General features: G+C 41.2%; 3 protein-coding genes across 7 annotated transcripts; 1 reads left to right on the forward strand and 2 right to left on the reverse strand.

Moving 5' to 3' along the window:
- Nucleotides 1–5,339: 5,339 nt before the first annotated feature.
- Nucleotides 5,340–7,210, forward strand: LOC128253463 (8-oxo-dGDP phosphatase NUDT18). Of its 3 annotated transcripts, XM_052981890.1 has the most exons (4): nt 5,340–5,720; nt 5,789–5,915; nt 5,988–6,246; nt 6,338–7,210. In XM_052981890.1, the coding sequence occupies exons 3-4, from the start codon at nt 5,997–5,999 to the stop codon at nt 7,108–7,110; spliced, it is 1,023 nt and encodes a 340-aa protein (XP_052837850.1). In that variant the 5' UTR covers nt 5,340–5,720; nt 5,789–5,915; nt 5,988–5,996; the 3' UTR covers nt 7,111–7,210. The 3 variants fall into 3 exon arrangements, with proteins under 3 accessions (XP_052837850.1, XP_052837840.1, XP_052837832.1); XM_052981880.1 differs by having other exon boundaries at nt 5,340–5,915; nt 5,964–6,246; XM_052981872.1 differs by having other exon boundaries at nt 5,340–5,915.
- Nucleotides 7,211–7,536: 326 nt separating this feature from the next.
- On the reverse strand, nt 7,537–11,388 carry LOC128253499 (putative tricarboxylate transport protein, mitochondrial). Of its 3 annotated transcripts, none has more exons than XM_052981944.1 (3): nt 11,285–11,388; nt 8,707–9,060; nt 7,537–8,399 (listed from the first exon to the last, which is right to left on the reverse strand). In XM_052981944.1, the coding sequence occupies exons 2-3, from the start codon at nt 9,030–9,032 to the stop codon at nt 7,772–7,774; spliced, it is 954 nt and encodes a 317-aa protein (XP_052837904.1). In that variant the 5' UTR covers nt 9,033–9,060; nt 11,285–11,388; the 3' UTR covers nt 7,537–7,771. The 3 variants fall into 3 exon arrangements, with proteins under 3 accessions (XP_052837904.1, XP_052837896.1, XP_052837913.1); XM_052981936.1 differs by lacking the exon at nt 11,285–11,388 and adding an exon at nt 10,266–10,390; XM_052981953.1 differs by lacking the exon at nt 11,285–11,388 and adding an exon at nt 10,063–10,211.
- Nucleotides 11,389–12,086: 698 nt separating this feature from the next.
- Nucleotides 12,087–15,269, reverse strand: LOC128253651 (fatty acid-binding protein, muscle). Its single transcript, XM_052982246.1, has 3 exons — nt 15,112–15,269; nt 12,448–12,719; nt 12,087–12,385 (listed from the first exon to the last, which is right to left on the reverse strand). The coding sequence occupies exons 1-3, from the start codon at nt 15,179–15,181 to the stop codon at nt 12,335–12,337; spliced, it is 393 nt and encodes a 130-aa protein (XP_052838206.1). The 5' UTR covers nt 15,182–15,269; the 3' UTR covers nt 12,087–12,334.
- Between the last annotated feature and the right edge of the window lie 762 nt (nt 15,270–16,031).

Genomic DNA, 16,031 nt, shown 5'->3' on the forward strand with positions numbered 1-16,031 from the left:
ATATGGCTATATAGTTCCGCCCCCCGTTAAGCCCTGTCCATATGCGACATGTACTCAGCCATTTGTAAAATGATTCAATGACGTCTCCTGGCATTTAATGAGATAAGCACTCGCTTGCCCCGATAAGATTGTGTGTGGCATGCCGGCGAAAGACAAAACGGCTCCCACATCGTATTTAAATATAGATGTCGTTCATCATGCAAGGGGGTTGATTCATTAATTCCGAGCCTCTGCTTAAATTACATCCGAGCTTCAGCTACTTTCGGGGGATTAACGGTGGCGTGTCTCTTTCACCGGAAGTTTCACAATACCAAACATTCTACCCAATAAAGGTGCCTTTATAAACCACTTTGGTGCGACAGTCAAAATAAATACAGTCTTAACATCTTTCCTGTAAACCAAAAGTACCTTGTAAACTGACAAATGCAGACGGCTTTTTTGCAGCTTACAAGCTACTTTTTGACTTAAATCGCTCAATGTGTTTCTGCTCATTTGGTTTTTTTTTTTCCCAAGACACCCTTTTAGAATTTTTTCTTGAAGCTTACATCGCAAATGGGCTTCGACTTCTTTATATAACTTTTACATATTAAATTGTACTTCAAAATGAAATACATTATAGAGTAATTTTTTTTATGGTTAATTAAAATTTAAAAGCTTTATTATCGGATTATGAGTAGAGGAGCTTAGAGTTACCATCCAACAACAAGCTCAGAAATAAAACCGCATCGTAAAACTCTTTGTGGCCCTGATAATCCTGTTATGATAATTGAAACAATCCCATTCAAATGAATTCAAGTTTGAGTTCTGACCGAGAGTACATAGCGGGTGGATCTGATTACTGGCCATCTAAAAGTCAAAACTTTCGGTTAGCAGTTGCAAGTGGTTGAGTAGGGCACCACAGCAGACCCGCTGATTGCATGTCGCAGTGGGAAAGCTGAACTGAAAATCGTGTTTCCGTTTTAGCTTGGCCAAAAGCGACTTTAATAGCAGCTCCAGTGGCGAGCGAGAGAAACTTTTTTATTGGTTTAGTTTTTTTTTTGTTTTTGTTGACAGGGGTAAATATGAGAAGCTACGGTGGAAAGAAAAGCGGTTTTCAAAAGGATGCATTGATGATGCTGCAGGTTTTTCGACTTATTTCCAATCGATGATGTGAGTTCCCGAATTTTATGGGACAGCCTTCGCACACGCTGCCATATGCACATCCCCACTTCCATATAGTAAATTTGTATCCGCTCGTACAAAAACGGAGAGAAAGGGACGCCGAGGGCCAGAGTTACGGACATGTTGGGCCGAAGACCCAGACCCACCTTTTGACAAGGGCATAATTAAAGCATAACAGCAACAAAAACCACAGTGGGCGGGGGCCTAGTGCCTCCCACCGCCCCCTTTGCCGCCCCGTTCGCGGCGAAAACCCACGAAGTACGGGGTGAAAACAGGTTGTTACTTCCTTGCAAACAAGGTTCCGTTACCGTTATGTAGACGGCCACATCTACATCTGCATATATATGCATGTCGGTGAGTGTACGACAGTAGGTTTGTATGTTTGGGCACAGTTTCGGAAAAAATAATAGCGCTGTGAATGAACATTTTATTATTTCACCACTGGTGCGCACACTTAAGGGTTTTCGGGCAGGGTAACATAAACATAAATAATTAATTATGTTTTCTTATGAGTGATAATATTCCAGGGTAAACACGTTATAGCAACCGGGACAACTCAATTTCGAGGACTATTTGTCGTACAGTTTTAAATAAATCTTTGCTGTTCAACAAACATAACTTAATTTGCTAAACAAATTCATTTAAAGAAGAATATTTTCAACTCGTATTCCCCTTTTAAAAGTTTGACTCGGGACTAAAATAACAAACTTTGTGGTATAACCATCGCACTCTTAAAATAAGACTTACTGAAAACTTTTAGTTATAGAATACGTTGATATGAGTATCTCTACCACTTGAACTGATTCTACTCACACACAGACTTTGACTCGGGAAAGTTTGCCGACTGTATTTATGGGCTAAATTCACGATTGCTATTTGGTTGACCGCACCTGTGGGCGCAGATGTGTGTGTTGCTGTGAGCTTGGCGTATAAAAGAAAGCACGTTATTGCCAATTTAACTTACATTGTGCATGTGTCTTTAAACAAAGATTTATGTACCCACTTGCATGCACGACGTTGGCCAGGGACTCCAGGATCTCCAGGACCTCCAGAACCTCCATAAGCTTCAGACCCGCGAATCCCGTGTAGCAAACATTTGTGAGCGGGTGTTTTTTTTTTTTTTTGGGGGGGGGGGGGGAGAGGAGGGCGCATGGTTGAAAGTGGTGGGGTCAGGTGTGCGGACAATAACTCGCTATAGATGGGTACGTGTGGGTTGGCCACTTAAATCAGCATAATGATATGCACTTATTGTTGTGGCAAATTTGTTGCGGAAGTGCTGCGAAAACCACATCGCACAGGATGGGGCCATAGACGAGCCATAAACCCGGCGGATTCTAATCCAGGACTAAACACTAGATCCCGGGGATCCTGTGGGGTGAGCTCACCTTGTCCTCAACCGCATGTCGATGTCGATTTCTTCATTTGCCTAATACGAGTCGACGCCATCATTAATCTAAAATATGGCTCACACACACGCACCCACTCCCACGCACCCACACACACACACACGCACATACGCATGTCGTGCATGTAATTATGCTGGAAACAGTGGCGTGGAATGGGGCAAAAGGGGGAAAAAGGGGGTATGGAGGATATTTCCACCACAGAGACACACATTTGCGTAAGCCCTGTTAATCGTGACAAAAGCTTATTGCGGGTTATTTGGACTACTTGTTTCGCATCCGGCGTTGGCACAACGAAAATCAACATTGCCACATGTAAATACATATATTTAAGCATATACCTATATATGTTCTGTACAGCGTTCGTATGTCTGCGCACAGAGAAACAAAAACCCAGTGTTTCGCACCCAAAGCGGTTTCACGCAGTCAGGATTTGATTTCATGTTCGCATGATTGAGGATTCTATGTCAGCACAGCAGAATGTTTCGAGTGCAGGGCTTACGAATTTGTAAAGTGGTCTCAGGCATAATGCTCATTACGCAATATTGGTTTTATGTCAGCATTCTAAGGCATACAAAAATGTTGACCACAATCGAAAATGATCAGTAATAATGAGTGACAACAAAATACAAATCTGTAGATCCTTTAGCACTATATTAGAAGCCTTTTAAATACAAATATTTTATATATTTTTTTACTACTATTTTATATATTTTTTAATACCAATTTCACAGGACTTCTTAGTTTTCGTTTGTAGCGCGTGGTATTTGTAATATCGCGGTAAGAAAAGAGTAGCTGTATTTAATTTTATGATTTAATGCCAAATTATTGTTAAAATAAAGATTAATATTGTTTTGTTTTAATATACAATACATAGGATACTCTATTATTAAAAGCAAACTGCCTGTTTTAATTTTGAACATTTTAAGATATTTATATATCCTATCCAATTGTTTTACCATAGCTTTTTACGATAACATTTTTCTAAGCTCTTTTCTGCAACACCAGCACCCATTTTTTCTGGGAGTGCAAAGTTATATGTGCGTATTGGTGTTTCGTTTGGGCCTGTCATCTAAGAGAGGAAGATGCCAAGGAATGAGAAGCGAAGCTCGCGTCACTTGCACACATAATAAACATTTTAAACATTATTCTTGTGTTAAGCAGCTTCTTGGATTGGTGCTGCTGTTTCTGTTGCTGCTGCTTCTGATGCTGCTGATGCTGCTGCTGTTGCTGCTGTTCGTTTTCGGTGAAATTTACGGGTTTCAACGAATAATGGTGCATGTGGGAAATGAACGTTTTGTGTTCGCTTTTGCCTGTCATCGCAGCCACGCAGCAGAATCCGCTCGCACATTCCAAAACATTCGCCACTTTATCAGCATTTTACTTTAGCCGTTATTACCAGAGATCCACTCACAGTACATTAGCACACCCACAGAAGCCCACATCCGCACCATTACAACACCCCAAATTCTAACAAGGACACCACTACATTTAAGCCCTCACGCATGTACATCTCAGCGAGGTTGCGACTCTCCAAGGAAATTAAAAAACAACTAAAACAAATTAACAATATAATGACAAAAGTCTTATGTGAACTGTGGTTGAGGCGCCGTCGAGGAGACGGTGGAAAGCGCAGAAAGTATGCCTAAGAGGAAGTCAGCGAAGAAATGGAAAAGCACGGGGAGAAATTTTATTTCATTTATCTGTTTGTTTGTTATTAAATGTTTTGTGCAACACAACATATGTTGTAAGTAATAAAGAAAGAATTTTTAAAGCTAACAAAACAAACATTTTAAAATTTAAGGGTATTTTATTAAAGTTATACAGAACTTCTGTTTTCTGATTTTAGACGTACAATTTTAAGCATCCATAAACCATCCAACCATAAACTAAAATGCTAAATGCCAAAATGAAACAAGTAAGAAATCCCTAGTAAATTAAAATATTATATGAATTCTTTAGTGATAAAATATTTAATAATTAATATTATAACTAAGTTTTTATAATAAAAAATGATTTTTTAGAAGTCAGTAACCTAACCATTAAAACGACTAACATAAACCAGGTCAAGGCATTATTCAATTACCAAATTTTCGTTGGAGTATTGGCTCTGTGTAGACAAAACTCAAGGCCCTGGATTAGGTCTCGCAGCTAAATGGCAAATCAAGCATTTGCACAAAATTGAATTACCTACCCAGGCATCTGAGTTTGCAGGCCCATTACCAGGAGTCGAGCCACCCACATACCCACTGTCAGCTCCGCCCACGTTAAGTATACGCCATGGATTCGGAGCAATTGGCACTTTTGCAATGGCAACCGGGAATGGCAACAGCAATGCTTTTAATGATGATCGATTTGGGTAAACAATGAAATTTCCGCATTCAAATTTTATTGCTGGCAATCAGCGTGGCTTCCTGCTCAGTAACGCACACACAGCCGTCCATATGTCCATAGGATAGATGTTTATAAACGATGCGCTTTAATATTAATCTATGGCGCAACGCCTGTTTGCTGTTTGTCGGCTAAATTTGCTGCGAGGTTGAGTAATGCATGTTGTCATTGAAATTACCATATGACATGTACATTATCGCATTTGAGGGGTTAGATATTAAACAAGTCGAGTGTCTGTTGGCTGATGAAATTTTTGCAACGATTAGGGTGATTTTAAATTTTAAGAGTGGGACCAGGCTCACCGTTTAATACTAGATGGGTAAAGCGATAGGAGGTATTTTGGTCACAGGGTCATACTAATAAAGGTAAACAAATCAACGGCGTTGCCAGACTGCTTTTTGGCCACTCTGCCTTGTATTTACTAACAAAATTACCTGTTCCTGCCCGTTCTTGCAAATCAATTATGCCGTAAATGGCAGTGCAATAAATAAGTGTGCAATAAGTAATTACCCATTGATAAACGAAGCTGGCTAAGAAGTACCAACCAGAACAGCGAACAGCTGGCCTTAGACGGAGACACATTCCAATGCACTTTCTCCCGAAGAAAACCCGTCGAGCGGCTTATTTGACATCCATTCCGATATCAATACAGAGAATAGAGAGAAATAGCGAGAAATAGAGGCCACCGCAGCACCTGTGTGGAGCGACAACAAAAAAAGTTGATTGCCATCGTCTTGGCCATTTTATTGGGCATCATAGCCACCAGTCAGTCACATACAGTCCGTTCTTGAGTTCGCCACGATTCTAAAGCGTTTTGCGCTGTTTTCCTACAGCACTCCCAGCAATTCGTAATTTGCATATATAGAGCCGGAGATATATGCAGAGAATTCGACTATTCCGACTGCTGGGCGTAGCATGTTCAACAAACTGAGTCAGCCGCCTTGAAATTCAGCGCTAAAAGTGAGTTTTTTCCGATACCAGTTGTACCCTGAATTTCTAATGATGTAGATTTCGTTGTCGTCGTCTACTTAGCAAAACAGGATGGCTTCGATTGTGGAGAAAGTGCGTCGTGTCTTGGAGGCCAAAGATCTGGGCGACATCACCACGGAATTGTGTGACTTTTCTCTGAAAGAACAAAATGCCACCGCGGAGGCCCAGGGAGTACAGCCCTCATCCACCTCCGATTTCGTGCCCATTCTTGGCCAGACGGTCACCTATATTGTGGCCTGTGTGCTGATCAATGAGCACGACGAGCTGCTCATGATCGAGGAGGCCAAACAGAGCTGTGCAGGTGAGGATGGGGTATGGCATGGTATACCCCGATACCCTGATACCCAAAACCACAACTCAAGAACCCGCTAACGTTGCACTCTATTGACCAGGCAAGTGGTACTTACCCGCCGGCCGCATGGAGCGGGGTGAATCCATCACGGAGGCAGCCGCCCGGGAAGTTTTCGAGGAGACGGGTCTGAATGCCGAGCTGACCACCCTACTGGCCGTGGAGGCGGCTGGTGGCTCTTGGTTTCGCTTCGTGCTCACGGGACGCATTACAGGCGGTCGGCTCAAAACACCAGCGGATGCGGATGCCGAGTCCATCCAGGCGAAATGGGTGCGCAATCCCAAGGAGGTGCCGCTTCGGGCAAACGACATACTGAACATCATTGATATTGGACGAGCCTACCACCAGGGGCAGAAGATTGCAATCACCCCTTCGCCCTGGCACGGAAGGATACTGCCCACACGCTTTTCGCACAAGCGGAATTATCTTCGTGTTTTGGCAGTCGCTCGCAAGCGGGCCCACAACTCCCTCAATATCCTGGTCAGCGAAAAGAATGCCCACCACTTCCCTACGGTGGAACTGCATCCGAATCGCAGCCTGCACTCTACGCTACGCAAGTTTATGATTGAGATTTTTGGCGCAGAGCTGCCACAGCATCGGCCACATGGCTTGCTCAGTGTGGAACACTCCCCTTCGGAGCAGGAAAACACGGATGGTATATGCCTGAATCTGCTGGTGGCCTTCCGACCGCCACTCGAGGAAATCTCGCTGATCGGCAAATGCATTTGGCAGGAGCTGGGAGCTCCACTCGATGAGATGTTAGGACGAATTGTCAGCAGCAAGAACGCTTCGATTCCCCTCAACGTGGTGCGCTAAATGCCTTGTACTTTAAAACTAGATTAATCTGTCCTAATCTATGGTGCAAGCAATCTATCTGTTATTAGTTGCAATTAAAGACAACCATAACTGACTGTTATGCAATCAAGTTTATATTCCATGGTGCTAATTAGGGATTGCTTACGTTAGTCTTGAGCTATCTTTAATTTAAGTCTACTACTTAACAATTCCGTTTCCATTTCTTGGTGAAAGATAAATTCTAAGCATACTTGTTCGACTTAGCATAATCTATCTGTAGTAACATACCAGAAAAGTTCGTACTATTATATAGTACAAATTAAAATATTGACTTTTTTTAAAAGGGACGATAATACGTATATTTTTTATCCATTGACCTAAACAACAGTTTTCTGCATCTCGATGGCGTTTCAATATTCCTGCAGTATACTAAAATTCAGAACAAAATTTCCAACAGACATCTCAAATTTAATTCAATATTTAAAACAAGCTGTATAATTTTTATAGCTATATACGCATAATGAGTATACAGTGTATATAAAATGCTTTCTTGGAATATGTCACGATACTAGAAACTATTGCAACAGCCGACTAGGTGAATGGGTAAGAGAAGGAAATGCAAGTTTGGGTTTTGGGGTAAGGGATGAACTAAATAACTAAGTCGCAAGACCTGCAGCAGCGGTTACACCCACACCTTGTTGAAAAGGTCCATGAAGGAGTCGTAGATCATGAAGGTGATGGCCACATCCAGGCACACACGTCCCAAACGCGGCACTGTTCCCTTGTAGAAGGCGGCAGGTCCTTCGTTCTTCAGGATCTGCAGCGCACAATGGGCAGTGTTCTTATACTTGGAGGCCTCCAGACCCTGCATCCTCGTCTTGACCACATCCAGCGGTGTGTTGCCAAACACAGAGGCAGCTCCGGCGATCGCACCAAAAGCTCCAACCACCAACTTGGGCACCGGCTTAGTATGATCCTCGCCCTTGTACAAATCTTTCAGTGACTCCAGCACAAAGAAGCGGATGGCCTGGTTGGATCCCTGCTTCAGAACGGTGGCCGTAAGTCCCTTGTAAACGCCCGAGATGCCCTCCGCCTTGACGATCTGGGCCACACCGTGGGCGAAGCCCTTGAACTTGGGATTGGCACTGCGTTGGTCATTGATGAACTTAACCTTAATTGTCTCCATAGGGGTAACAGCAAGAATGGCCTCGCAGACGCCAGCGCCCAAGCCGCAGAGTAACTTTCCGGAGTTGCTCAATTGTCCCCGAGAGTCCGCGGATTTCGACTTTAAGAATTCAAAGGCGCCAAACCTAGAAAATAGCGAATCAGTCATGTATAAAAAATAAAATAAACTATGTTCATAACTGCCTATCTTAAGTAAGATTATTGTTGTTAAAAGAAAGATACTATTAATTACAAGTCTGCTTTTGGAATAGTTGGGACATCCATTTACGATTAATAACATTTTAGAAGCTTCACTCTACTGTTTAAGAAAATTGTTTTCAACTTGACTGATTTGGTTGTCATTAAGTAAATTTGTGTGTAAACCCAAATAAAGCCCAAATGTTTTGTTAATGTTTGATATAAGATACTTTGGATTGTATTAGATTGTATTACCTTGCCGCTGACTTTGGAATACTGCCGTAGACAAGGACACTGAGACCACGGTAGAGACCCAGGAATCCGCGCTGCTGCACTGTCTTCTTGACGCAATCGAAGATGCCGTTGTACTTCTTGGCTGCTCCCTTCTCATCCAGCTGCAGCTGTGTCTTCACGTACTCGGTGGGATAGGTAATGCAGATCTCGATGCCGCCCGTAATGCCGCCGGCGACAATGCCCTTGAGGCCCACCTGTCCGCCGGCCGGGGCGGCAGCACCAAACTCCGTCATACCCGGACGCCGGCGGTACGGACTGACCAGAGCGGCGATACTCGAGCGATCCATGCTGACTGGGCGTGAGGTGGGAATTTAGCTGCGGGAGGAGGAAAGCAGACGATCACTATTCGGTTCTGGGGCAATAGTAGTTTTGGATTCCAGCTGATTTCAGTTCAATCGAAAGATATTTATAAACCATTGTTGTTGATGGATATGCTAAAATAGAATCTTTTTGTGTAGGTGCAGCGGTTTTGAAAACTGGTGTGTACATATACACCGAAATCGACATACAAGAAAATTCATCGAAAGTAAAAAAATGAAATAAGTTTTGATTACTCCATCAGTGATCATTTAATGATTTTAATGTTTTAGGATCATGGAAAATGTAAGGTCAACATAGTTTATTAGACCTAGTTAGAATGTATTCTTAGCTGATACAAAGAGTTTTTGTTATGATGTTTAACACTTATATAAGCTCCATTTTTAGATTTAAGAATATTTATATGCAAATATAGAATTTATTTGGAAAAGCAATGGTAACAATTTAAATTACTTTTCAACCGCGAATCGCGCTTCAATATTGACCTTAATTTTCATCTCAAATGTTTGCTCAAGTGCAGTTCTGCTATACTTATGCAATTGTCAATGGAATCAACGATTCATATTCAAAGGCAGATGTTCTAGATTTCCACCAATTTCATTTCATTGGTAATCACTAGTAGTATCTTCGTTGGTAATTTGCCATTAGAGTAGTCAATGACTCTCTCTTCCATATAAGCATACTCATTTATCGCCAGAAATTTCACCTTGAGGACAAGGTTCAAAACAAACTGGGAACTTTAAATCGACAAACTAACACAAACACAGGGAAACACCAAATGTTAGAAAATCTTATTAGTGATTACTTAAGATCGGCTGATATAGTCTGCCGTTTCGAGTGGGAGCTGTACTATATCAGCAGGCGATTTTGTTTCGCTCTTTGCACTTGACAATTCATATTATTTCAGGGCGATTACATAACTTTTGCATGACCATAAATAGTAATCGGCAAAGTTTAGTTTATAATTATTCATTCTTTGCCGTTGTTTAAGCCACTTGCCATATCGTGCTGGAAATCTGGATAAACATAAACAATGTCTACTGATAAGTCGGCGCTGGAAAGTGTCTAACGACTTCCAATCACACACAAGCGGCTGATTTAACCCACTCCCACACACACAAGCACGGTTTTTAGCTAACGTTGCACTAGCTCATGGAGAATGCCGCCTCGTTATTGGATTTGATTTCTCTCTTACTACTCACGTTAGAATAAAAAACCGAAATAATTAAATTTTTGGAAGGCCCAGTAGCAGCGAAGAGAAGGCGACAGAGAGAACGGCGATCGTGGACAACGGCTGAATCTCAACTGATCGGCGCTACAAAAAAAGTTCCATTTTCCAATCGACGAGCGAAAGCGATTACAGTACTCCCTCTAACATTAATAAGTATTTGATATGACAGTTGGCAAATCAGAAAATAAACTAACATGGTAAGAAATTATTATGTTATCTTTGACTATGTCCAATTTATTTAAACGTTTCATCGATGGCCTCGCATTTTGAATCGATGGAGGCCCCATTTCATCTCTATCTAGTGAGGACTGTAGTTCCAACAGTTGGCGATTTGTAAACAACAGCTCTCCAGGGAGCGGGATCCACTCTCCCCGCGCTCAAAAACTCACACAGAAAAAAATATGTATTTGTTTTCCACTTAAATATTAATATAAAGTGGAAAAACTGTTGTGAAAACATTTTTAGCCGACGATTTTTTAATACACAAACTTTCTAAAAAATTCCGTCTCAAAAATTATATTTTTCCATGACTCAACAATCAAAATTACACAAAAATAAATAAGATTTAAACCATATTTTTTTTTGTGCAGAGAGTGGGGAAGAGTGCTCCAAAGTAACGGCTATGGCGTGATACGGCTTTTTTGCTGACACCGAGGTGGAGATCTCTCTCTATTTGAAAACCCGTTTGGTCAGCAACAACAAACTGAAGAGAGCTTTCAGACTGGAAAGCTCCAGCCAAGAACAATAACAAGAACCTTTGATTTTTTATTTTGATTTTGGGGACGCCACAAAGTAGACCAACTTTTTTCCGCAGCGATTACACAATAAGCGCTCACACACAACGCATATAATTCACTCACACCCACGGGTCGGTTTCATTATATCTATGTTATCAGACCATTTATCTATACAATAATCAAACCGATAAAAGTTCTATCATTTTCAATTTATGACCTCTAATTGCCCGACTCTTAAATGGTTACTATTTACCGACTGACGCAACTTGGATCCATATGAATATATGTATGTTGTTTCTAATGCTGCCGGCAAACGGTGAGTGTTAACAAAAAACCCGGCCAAAAGTGTGGCCGTTTTAACTCTCCAGTGATAAAAACTGCGCCTGCGCCAGCCCCACAACTCCCACATATGTCACCCACACTTGTAGAACACACTCGCTTTCGACAGATTCATTCACAATATAAAAGACTCAAAGATATAGTATTTTCTTCTTAATTAGCCAAACAGCGGAAACGCGTAGGAAGAGAAGCATCTTTCAAGTTATGCCGAAAGCAGTACAACGTAATACCGTATCACAGTACAACTTTTATAACAAAGACCAACAACTTTTATAACAGAGACCAAAGGTAAAAAAGTCAGCTTGAACTCGATATAAAGACATCAAACCAAAAAAAAATCTTTAAATTTCTAAAACCCTGCAATTGCTTAAACAACATCAAGAATATAAAAACATTTGTTAAAATCTTTGAAAAAATGCTTCCTCTAAAATATTTTAAAGTCATGATTCCTTTTATTGTTTGGAAAGTATCAATTATTTTTTGCAACACAAATTTATTTTTTTTTTAATCATTAAGACACAAGCTATACTCACTACGCGAAAGATTTAAATGGCGATCGTGGACAGATTCCAAAGAATCGATTGGGTATAGAAACAAAAAAAATGGTAGGATACATTTAATAATTTTGATACATTTTTGATTGGTGTGGCTAAGCCCATTTTTCTTATCCTAATTATACTCCCGATTGTATTAAAAACCAAAGAAAAAGTCAAGAATTGTAAAGCACTTCAGTGTTTTAGTTTATTCAAATGCATTTGGTAATTGGTCCTCCAAGAAGGGGGTCACCCAAATCTCACCTACACCAACTGCAGGTGTAAGGGTGCGATTATAAATTAACATTAGGCTGAGCGTGCAGTTCCGTTTGGTTTAGTTTAATTCACTGTTAGTCAATAAAAGTGGCTATCTGAGTTAGTTGCAATGCATGTAGTCGTATGAATATATTTATAGATCAGTCATGGACAGCTTAGACGGCCTTGTAGACGCGCACGCACTTCACGTTACCGATGGTGAGGGTCTGCGGGGGAGGGATTGAATCAGTAAGGAGTGGTTGGTGATATGGTCTATATTTGTACGTACAGTGATCAGTTCTCCGTCGTTGAACTCGCGGACAATGGTGGTGGGCTTATCGCCCTTCTGCTCCTGCGTCAGCTTGTTGCCATCCAGGGTGATGATGCTCTTGACGTTGCGACCGTCCAGGGTCTCCTCGTCGAACTCCTGGCCCAGCTTGAAGCTGATGGCCGACGTCTTGAAGGTGGAGGTGGTGGTTAGGGTGTAGGTATCACCATCCAGGGTCACCTCCACGGTGGGGCTCAGGCTGTTGCCCATCTTGCGCGTCACCAGACCGACGCCTGCAAGTATAAGAATAAGTAAAGTAAGAATTCGGACATGATCAAAAAGTATAAGAAGGGAAAAGGAAGAAATCAAAAATCGCCACGAATGTTGAATTATGAGAAGACTGCACATAATTGAATTAGACTAACAATGTTGGGGACCCCAGAGTGGTCACAATGCAAATCATATCATATTTAATTAAAAATAATAAAGCCGAGCCATGAAGTTCCCTGCAGACCTCAGTCAGAACGTCAAAAGTCGTGCTCAAGGTTAACGAACAATGCGGGCAGTCGCCTTCTCCTCTGTCTCCGGGCTTATCAATTGGCAAGCCCCTCTATATATAGATCGAACGAGACACAACCTTATCTCACTGCTGCATCCCATATATGTATATATGTGAGAATGTTGTTTGCAGCAGAGAAATCGGTATATAAATGCGGTTTAAACTTAACTAATTTATATCTTTCGATATAGGGCCTAATTTATTAATTTCAATTGGTTAGGATTAAGTCTCTCGAACTGTTGTACCATAAACGGTTGAAGTGTTTTAGTTCCAGAGAAATAATCCAGGCGATAACTTCATTGAGAGATAGGCAAACAATTTACTCATGAAAAAGTCGTTAAATCGTGTGCTAATAATCACTGCCATAAATTAGTTGATTCTAAAGGTCTTATAGTTATTGCAATATAAAGCTTTAGTGTAGTCAATGAATCATTGTTACATAAACTCATTTCTGTTTTACACTTTTAAATTGCGCCCTATAAGCATTTTTATTTTGCATTTACTGCCATAAAGTAGTTGATTCTAAAGGTCTTATAGTTATTGCAATTTAAAGCTTTAATGTAGTCAATGAATCATTGTTACTTAAACTTATTCCTGTTTTATTTCTTAAGCTTTCTGTGCACTCAGTTCTCATCGTTACCAGCCCTTGCAAATAAACAAACACATAATTAAGAATTTAATGATCCAGCAGCTAGAGTAAACAATCAAATGGTTTCTTTCTGACCTGTATTACATCGAATCTAGAACATTGTTCAGCCATCAAGGGATCCAATCAATTATGTTCAATTATGTATGGATCAGTTACCCCTTACGCGCTTGTACTTTTGTCAAGTCCCCTCGAGTCAAGTGTCAACTGCCGTCGCGCGATAAGTTTCCACTCATGGGAACCCAGCAACTGTACCAGAGATCGATTTATATGCATCGTATATGACAGGAGAACCTTGAATAGATTAGACTAGCCTGCAATTACGAACTGTGGTCTACGATAGGGCAGCCTGCCCAAAGTGCAAAAACCGTAATCGCACCTAATTATCGTGCCGCCCATTGGCACATATAGGCATATAGTTTATCGCATTTATATACGACAGCTGATAACTACTGCGAGGCCCCAACGTCAGGTTGATTTGGATTTGTTTGGGTATGAAAATTGAGAAGTACGTGGCTCTTGGAAACGAAACCGCAAAGTGTAGGCGAAAAGTTCTGGCGAACTGAGGTTCGGTAAATAAATCCAGACCTCAAAGCGACGCGCCATCTAGGGTTTCCAAATGTATCCCATCCCCCTGACACGCCCATTGAGCCGTCTAGACAGCCAGATCACCTATTGATCGTTTTTAGTCGTGGGTATTAAAAAACAATTCGAACTTTCGTAGAAAAATAAATTTTGAGAATGTAAACTAATAATTAAATATTTGCCTAAAATTGTAAGTCTAAAATGATCTTAATTTGTTTTTCGTGTGGTCTAGACTGACAGGCCAAAGATCGCAGCTTAAACAGTGTATAGGCCAGCGCAAAGTCCAGTGGGAAACTTTCCCCGAAAATGTAGTACACAAATATACGACACCTGTCGCGAAAGCTAATGTCATGATGATGGTCCCATGGAAAGCAGACAGAAGTGACTCAAAAGGGGAGCAAAGTTCAGACCCCATACTTAATTAGTTTTTTTTTTTGGGTTTATGATTCCCGCAAATAAGCTTTAACGGATTTTGTACCTTTTACACTGTAATTCGCAACTGTAAATTTTGGACCACGTTTTTTCAGCTTGTGTGCATCTCTTTTACTATTCCTGCTTTCTATTGATTTTCATCTCACACAGGCATACATACATATTTATTCAGCGGCGGGATTTTGCATACAATTTTTTAACGCCGAGTGAATCGTTTTAACAATGAAATTCATTCATTAAATTTGAAGTTGAATTTAACGAATACTTTTAAAGGGGAAGTAATTTTCCCTTGATATGCCACTGCCACTGTAGTTTTTGCACACTAGCGCAAAAAAATGCCGGCCGGTCAATTTTGGTGGCGTGTTCGCTCCCTGCTCCCTCTCTCGCTCTTTCTTAACAATCTTGGCGTATTTTGGCTATTTTCGCTGCATTGCGGACTTATGTTTTGGTTTTGGACACTTACCCAGCTCCTTCATGTACTCATCGAAGTTCTCGGACTTGTCCAGCTTGAATTTCTTGCCAACGAAAGACATTTTTTTGGATTTGATTTGGTCGGCACGAGGTGTTCACTTTTGAAAGTTTTCGGAGCGAATAAAAAGTTTCGCATTGCGTCGACTGTTTTATACTCTCGCGAGATGGGGCGGCATTGCCAGCTGTAAATTTGTACCACTCTCTCTCTCTGCGGCTCTCTCCCACTCGCTCCCTCGCAGTGCGTTGCATGGATGTAGAATTTTTGTTTGTGTGTTTTTGGATGCTTGTGAGAACAAGCGGAAGCATTTAATGATGTGGCATCGCACCGGCTGAGGATCGGCTTACCCTACCAGATGCAAAACCAAGTACAGCCGCCAAGGTATCGAAATGTCGGCGCCAAGTCCAAAGCGCTCTTACATAAAACAGCTTTTTTTAGGCGCTCTCCAAATAAAATATTAACGGTTCTATGTATGGCCGTAGCGTAGCCGTGTAGCCACCGCACATTGGCCCCTCTCCGGATATTGCCCGCCGTATAATGGGTCCGACGTGTTAGTGTTACTTACTATTATTCAGAGTCTGAGTCGGACCAACACCAGCACCTGCCCCTCTTGCACCTTGGCGTGATCAATTGGCTGCAGCCTTAATTGATTCAAAGGTACCGGCTTAATAACGGACGCCACATTGTCATGGAGACAGCGCAATTGCAATAAGGTCTCATAAATACAGTGAAATCTTTCTATTTTTACGCAAACTTTTAACTTTCTAAATTCAGAACCCATGCAGTGGAAACGCCTTAATATGCAATTCAAAACGAAAGTCATGCAATCCTAGGTAAACTTGAATACTTTATAGTCAAATTACTACAATTGCACGTTTATTACTAATTAAAGGGTTTTTTTTAAATTCATCGAA

This window comes from Drosophila gunungcola, chromosome 3R (assembly GCF_025200985.1).
Source record: "Drosophila gunungcola strain Sukarami chromosome 3R, Dgunungcola_SK_2, whole genome shotgun sequence".
In the NCBI taxonomy this organism is placed as follows: Eukaryota; Metazoa; Arthropoda; class Insecta; order Diptera; family Drosophilidae; genus Drosophila; species Drosophila gunungcola.

Coding starts and splice junctions, on each gene's coding strand:
- LOC128253463 (XM_052981880.1), top strand. CDS start 5,997: ATGGCTTCGATTGTGGAGAAAGTGCGTCGTGTCTTGGAGGCCAAAGAT. Junction 6,247..6,337: donor GGCCAAACAGAGCTGTGCAG/GTGAGGATGGGG, acceptor TCTATTGACCAG/GCAAGTGGTACTTACCCGCC.
- LOC128253499 (XM_052981944.1), bottom strand. CDS start 9,032: ATGGATCGCTCGAGTATCGCCGCTCTGGTCAGTCCGTACCGCCGGCGT. Junction 8,400..8,706: donor ATTCCAAAGTCAGCGGCAAG/GTAATACAATCT, acceptor GCTATTTTCTAG/GTTTGGCGCCTTTGAATTCT.
- LOC128253651 (XM_052982246.1), bottom strand. CDS start 15,181: ATGTCTTTCGTTGGCAAGAAATTCAAGCTGGACAAGTCCGAGAACTTC. Junction 12,720..15,111: donor TGAGTACATGAAGGAGCTGG/GTAAGTGTCCAA, acceptor TTATACTTGCAG/GCGTCGGTCTGGTGACGCGC. Junction 12,386..12,447: donor ACGACGGAGAACTGATCACT/GTACGTACAAAT, acceptor CCTCCCCCGCAG/ACCCTCACCATCGGTAACGT.